Source organism: Tenrec ecaudatus, chromosome 9 (assembly GCF_050624435.1).
Source record: "Tenrec ecaudatus isolate mTenEca1 chromosome 9, mTenEca1.hap1, whole genome shotgun sequence".
Classification (NCBI taxonomy): Eukaryota; Metazoa; Chordata; class Mammalia; order Afrosoricida; family Tenrecidae; genus Tenrec; species Tenrec ecaudatus.
In genome coordinates this window covers 63,465,896-63,472,510 of record NC_134538.1, presented here as the reverse complement: position 1 = coordinate 63,472,510, position 6,615 = coordinate 63,465,896, and the positions used below count along the sequence as shown (strand labels likewise).

Sequence of the window (6,615 nt, the reverse complement as noted above, 5' to 3'; positions counted from 1 at the left end):
TCCTCACGAGGTATCTGTCTTTCTCTCATGTGTATGCCTCTGTGTCTAATTAGCTCCTTCTTAGAATCCAGAAGTGATTAGATTTAGAAGCCACCGTATTTGGTCATAATATAATTCGCATTAACTTTCTTTCCAGAGTCAATACCCGCAGGTACATGGACTAGAATTCTAACCTACAACTCAATCCATTTTAGCTCCCCCCACATACTTAGTTCCTTGAGATCCTCCCTCGCCCACCCGCCATCACTGCCAGAGGGGCAGGCACTCCCTGGGCCTAGAGAAGAGAACTGGTTTCCAGGCAACCCACGGACTGTCTATTCTCATACTGTTGTAGTGACACAGATTCCCCCCCCCAAAAAAAAATAGCACATACGGCACCAATAGTGTGATGCGATGCTTTTTGACGTGTGGCTTTTCTGTGCATAGTGATGCCATGGTTCCCGCCGGCAGAGCTAGAAGAGTCCCTATCGCGGGACACACATAATGAACGACAGTACCTGCCACATGATCAGGAAGGACCGAGACTCAGAATGCCAGCACCACGCTTTATCAACATAACAGACTCTTTATCCGTGCCGTGGTCGTGGCAGATAGAACACGTCACGCCTAAGTTATGGCTAAATAGGCTGACCTAATTTGACCAGTAGGCGGCTGCTGTGGTCTGGTCCACCTGGCTGCTGAACAGAAAGTCAATGGCTTACATTGCTTGGGGTCTATGTCCCTGGGATCTTAATTGTATAACTAAATACTTTTTTGGCTTTAATTTTCTCTTCTGGAAAATCAGTGTTCTTCATTATAGAACAGTGTGTATAGTTTTAGGCAGGAAGCCTAAAATGTACATTGAAAACCCCAATTTTAGTATACCCCTCTAACGCCGGGCACGACATTTTTGTAACATTTAATTAAATGTATATATTAATATATATTGATAACTATGAAAGTAAAGAGTAAAAACAAAAAAAATTCCTGAAATGAAAAATTCAGGGATGGTAGGGATGCTGTGATGATGACAAAATCATCTTTCTTGTGTGAAAACAAGTCCCCGTAAGCTCTTGCTCCCAGGCTTTATAGGTAATCACCACCTAAAGCAATTCACTTGCTCCTCTGCATCCGCTCAGCTTGTTCTCAGTGTGCCATGTGGTAAACGTGCATCTTTTCCTCATAAAGTGTCGTGTTTGCTGCAATACTATTGACTCTAAGGGAGCAATCGTCCTTTGAGATTGAGTTTTTATTGAGCATTGTAGTGCTCACGAAAGATTACTAGGATGTTGGAATGGTTAGTAGAGGTTTCAGATTACCTGGAGACATTCTGTACGTGGAAGGGTTCTCAATAGAGGGGAATGGCCCTTCACCAGCAGGGACCACCTCTCATTCTGGGGTGTGCGTACAAACTTGAATACCGCAGGGTGGACTAAACTATTCAGCGCGAATCACTGCCATTTACCCTCAAGGAGGATCCAAATGTATCCAGTTGAATACATTTGGGGGAAACTCAAGTGATGGCACTTTGTTGGGGGTGACTCACGTCTCCAGAGATATTCTACATTTAATTCAGCCCTTCTAATTTCAGGGAGGCTAGAGGGCGTGGCGAAAGGCAGAGACCACTGAAAATATGAAAGTAGATGACCCCTTGGTGATACCATATTTCTGTTCTTATCTGCCCTGTGAGAACCCACCCTTTAGATTTTGTAATGAGAAAGAGGTTCATTGCCGTGTTTCAAATCTGCTTGGAAAGGAAGCTCACTAATGGCTGTTTTTTTTTTCTAGCAAACGTTTCATGTTTGCTATCTCCTGATCTGCTGTTCGTCTGCTTGCCTCCCCAGAATCTCTACCAGAATAGGTTTTTGGGCCTGGCTGCCATGGCGTCTCCATCTAGGAATTCACAGAGCCGGCGCCGGTGCAAGGAGCCACTCCGCTACAGCTACAACCCTGACCAATTCCACAACATGGACATCAGGAATGGCCCCCACGACCCTGTCACCATCCCACGCTCCACCAGTGACACTGACCTGGTCACCTCAGACAGCCGCTCTACCCTCATGGTCAGCAGCTCCTACTACTCCATAGGGCACTCCCAGGATCTGGTGATCCACTGGGACATAAAGGAGGAGGTGGATGCTGGAGACTGGATTGGCATGTACCTCATTGGTAAGTAGAGTGTTGCCGGCCTGGACCACTATTTGACTCTGACTAGTGAACTGTGTGTGGCATTAGACTTCAACAACTACATTATGCAATTTTCATCTGTCACTTTTAGATATTGTATTATTTAGGACTTTTTAGCAAATCAAAACCAATAAACCATATGGAGAGATGTATTTTAGGGAACTGATTCATGCAATCGCAAGGGCTAGAAAGTTCCAAATCCATAGAATAAGCAGTCTTCCCAAGTCCTTCCTATGGTTACTGCTTCTATTCACCCTTCTTGCCTATCCATGCTTTCCTTCTGAGCTTTATCCCTAGGCAAAGGCTACCTTTTGGGGTGTCATACGGTTGTTTGCCCCCTGATACTGCTGCTCACAGTGTAGACCTGTGTATAGTTGGGCTGGAAGTTGAGCCATGGGGATACATTTTCTTCAAGGTTAAAAGGTGGCTGAGGCCCTATCAGACCTGTGAGCCTGGTGGGTTTTCTTATGATTTTGAATTTTGTTACACATTTTTCTTCCACTTTATCTAGTACCTACTATTATCCCTTTCAGAAGAGTTGGTTGTGGTAGCCTGACATCATCACATTCTTCTTATCTCAGGGTTGGGGAGACTGACATTCAAGTGGCCCATTAGTCTATTGAACTAATTGTTTCATGTGTTTTCAATTTTCATAACTCTACCTTGCTCCAGGCAATGAGAGACTAATATTTGCTCCTGAGATGGCCACTCACAAACTTTTACCACCTCAGTCACAACTCTTAGAAGTAAGATGCAGAACACTGTCTTTGTGGATTGTGTTATGCCGATTGATGGCCCCAAGTTCCCTGGCCAATTGTGCCTAAGAAGTTTGCATACTCTTGCTCCCTGTTTGCTCTGTTTCATACATGTATATATAGTTACCAAACCTAAAAAAAATCCCTGCCATTGAGCTTATTCTCACTCATTGTGCTCTGCATAATAGTGCAGAACTAACTACTCCGGAGGGTAGTTACAAGGATAGTCATGAGTCTCATGAGAGCAAACAACCATTCTTTGTTATGTATTGCGGTAGTTTATTGTGCCAACCTGGCCAATTAACATGTGGGGTTAATTGAAGGGCAGAGAAATAAATGGCTCAGTGAGCCTAGCCTTTCTAGTTCTCGGGTCTCTTGCTTTCTGATAGGACCAGGGTGCAGCTGCCTTAGCCGGTTCCCTGCTTCAGCTGGCAAGGCTCACTTCCTGCAACACATCACCAAGGAGAAGCCATATGGTCCTACCCTGATGCAGCCCTGGGTGTTGGAGCAGCTGCGTGGAGACCCCTGCCAGCTCTGAGATGCTTACACGTTCACTGATTAGGCTTGCCTCCTGCAGTCGCCATCATTGCGTACATTTTGTGAGATGGAGGACTTTGGATTGGTGTTGGACATACGGGCTAATGTTGGACTTGGGAGCTTGGGCAGCGCTAGGTTGGGATGTTTTCTTGATGTGCACTTAACCTTTATATAAAACTCTCTCTTATCCATGAGTTTCTGTGGATTTGTTTCACTGAAATTCCCAGACTAACACATACAGTATCAGATATTGTTGTTAGGTGCCTTCAAGTCAGTTCTGACCACAGCAGCACAAGAGAACAAAACACTACCCGGTCCCGTGCCATCCTTATAATTGGTCCTATGTTTGAGCCCATTGTCACGGCCACCATGTCAATCCATGTCCTTGAGGGCCTCTCTCTTTGTGACGCTGCTCTTCATTACCAAGCACCATGTCATTCTGCAGGGACTGCTCTCTCCTGGCAGCATGCCCAGGTACGGGAAACGAAATCTTGCCATTTTTGTCCCAGGGGCCTTCTGGCCATACTTCTCCCAAGAGAGATGTTGGGTTTTTGAAGACCATGTGACTTTCAATATTCTTCACAAGCACCATCATTGCAATACACTTCTTTGGTCTTTCTTATTCAGTGTCCAACTTTCCCATGCATATGAGGCAATTGAAAAATACCATGACTTGGGTCAGGCTCACCTTGGTCCTCAAAGCAAAATCCTTGCTTTTCAACAATGAAAAAGTCTTGTGCAGCAGATCTACCCAATGCAGGGCATCATTTTCTCTCTTGACTGCTTCTTCCCTGAGCATTGCTTGTGGATCCGAGCAAGACAAAATCCTTGGCAACTTCAATGTTTTCTCTGTTTATCATGATGTCACCTGTTGGTCCAGTGTGAGGATTTGGGTCTTCTTGACATTGAGTCGTAATCCATCCTGAAGGTTGCAATCCTTGATCTTCATCAGCAAGGGCTACAGGTCCTGCTCACTTTCAGCAACAAGCTTGTGGCAGGTGCACATTGCAGGGTGTTAACAAACCTTCCTCCAATTCTGATTCTGCATTCATCTTCAGATAATCAAATTACTCTTGTGATTTTTTTAGTAGAGTATGGTTGTATAGTGTTCCATTTTTGTTTTATACCACAGTTGGTTTATCCAGTCACCAAATGATAGGCACTTAGGTGGCTTCTCTCTCTTTGAGGTCATGAACAATGCTGCAGCAGAGGTTATACTAATACATGCTCATGTCCTGGCCATTCTTTCCCTAGGATGTGCCTAAGAGGAAGGTTGCTGAATTAAATTATATTTCTATTTGCAACTTTTTTTTTAACAAAAGTACCTTATTGTTTTTCACAGCAATTTCACCATTTTCATTCCCACCAGCAGTAGATGAGTTCTCTCCATACCTTCACTGGCATTTGCTGTTTTCTATCATTGTGAGCTTTCCGATTGCTGCTGGGGTGAGATGATCTTCTCTCACTATTCTGCATCTCTCTAATGACTAGTGATTCTGAGCAATTTTCTTATGTGGGTTAGCTACCTGAATGTATTCTTTGGTGAAGTGCCTGTTTTGTCCTCTGGCCATTTGTTCGTTTGTTAATTAGATGTTGTTTGTGTTTTTGTGGTTGATGTGAAATTATGTCTAAATTTTGGGAATTGGGCCCTTGTTGAACATAGCATTGCTAAATCTCCCCGACCCCGGCCCTGCCCCCGGCCACGGTCTGTTGATTCTTTTTTTCATTCTTTTGAAGGTCTTTTTTTGGTGCTATTTTTAATTTCTTCTTTTTTAATCATTTAATGGGGGTTCTTACAGCTCTTATTATAATCCATTCAACTCTTTTCATGCATATAAATATTTAATTTTAGATGATCACAGCCATATCTTCTGCTGCTTGTGTGTTTTAGCTTATGTTTCAGAGTTATATAGGCCATCTACATGGGCCCACACGTCTGTTTGTATTATTCCTTTGATTAACACGATAGTTTGTTTCACATTTAGCTATTTTGATCTATCTTGAATTTGTCTTTTCCTTGGTTTTCTTTTGAATTGGGTAGATTGCAGATCAACTCCATTTTCATTCAACAATCCACGCACATTTTGTTTCATGTCATTGATTGCAATGCTCACACGCTGCCATCACATCCAGCCCTTCCTCTCTCTGTGTCCCATCTTCAGTCCTCCTTTTCTAACTCTTAACCTTGACCTTCAGTAAATGATTGTTGGTGTTTCCTTATTCCAAGGTGTGGATGCCCCTCTGGTGTTATCATTTCCCTTATAGACCTGTCTGTCGTTGACTGGAATGTCAGCAGCAGGCATTCTGCAAATCTAACAGCAGTTCCAGACTTGCTGTTTTCCTTAGGGCCACAGTATCAGGGAATCTCCTGTATGTATCGTTTAGGATTTTACGTTTTGTTTCACACTCCTCTCCAGATCTATCCAGAATCATTTAAGGGAATCTTTTTCTGAGCAGTTGATTGTGGCAGCCCAGCAGCAGCTGTTTTTCTGCTTTCATGGTGTTGAGTGTTTATTCCCGTGATTCATTAGTTAATTGGACCAATTGTTTCCAGGCAACTTCCATTCTAATTCTTCACTATTCTTTGCTGTGGTTGGGGAGAGACTAATAGTTACACCTTAGATGACTGTTCATCACATTTGAAAGCCCCAGTCCCTGTTCACTGACAAATGATGCAGAACATTATCTTTGTGGACTGTGTTACCCCAATGGACCTGAGACCCCCGTACTACTTATCTCTTCAAGGTGTTTTGTTTCCAACTTTTTACAGCAACGCCATACATTTTCCATAGTAGTTCATCATTTTACAGTCTCACCAGCAAGCGCAAAAGGGTTCTACTGTCTCCACACCTTCGCCAGCATTTATTATTTTCCTTGTTTTCAACATCACTATAAAACCCCTGATGGTGTGGTGGCTGTGTGTTGGGCTGCTAGCTGCAAGGTCAGCAGTTCCAAACCACCAGCCAGTCCTCAGGAGAGAGACAGAGTGGTCTACTTGCTTAAAGAGTTACAGTCTTAGAAACCTACAGGGTCACCATGAGTGAGCATTGACTCAATGGGACTGAGTTTGCTTTGTTTGTTTGTACGCATGCTGATATGAAGGTGCAAGCTCCTTCTTCTTTTAATATGCATCTGTCCAATGACTGGCGAGCTCAAG

General features: G+C 43.6%; 1 protein-coding gene across 1 annotated transcript in view; it reads left to right on the top strand.

Annotated features, from left to right (window-relative positions):
• The first annotated feature begins 1,829 nt into the window (after positions 1 to 1,829).
• HECW1 (HECT, C2 and WW domain containing E3 ubiquitin protein ligase 1) overlaps positions 1,830 to 6,615 on the top strand; it is a 246,062-nt gene continuing 241,276 nt past the window's right edge. Inside the window, exon 1 of the mRNA XM_075557535.1 lies at positions 1,830 to 2,148. Within this exon, the coding sequence (XP_075413650.1) occupies positions 1,860 to 2,148 (289 nt within the window). The 5' untranslated portion in view covers positions 1,830 to 1,859. The remainder of the gene's footprint in view (positions 2,149 to 6,615) is intronic.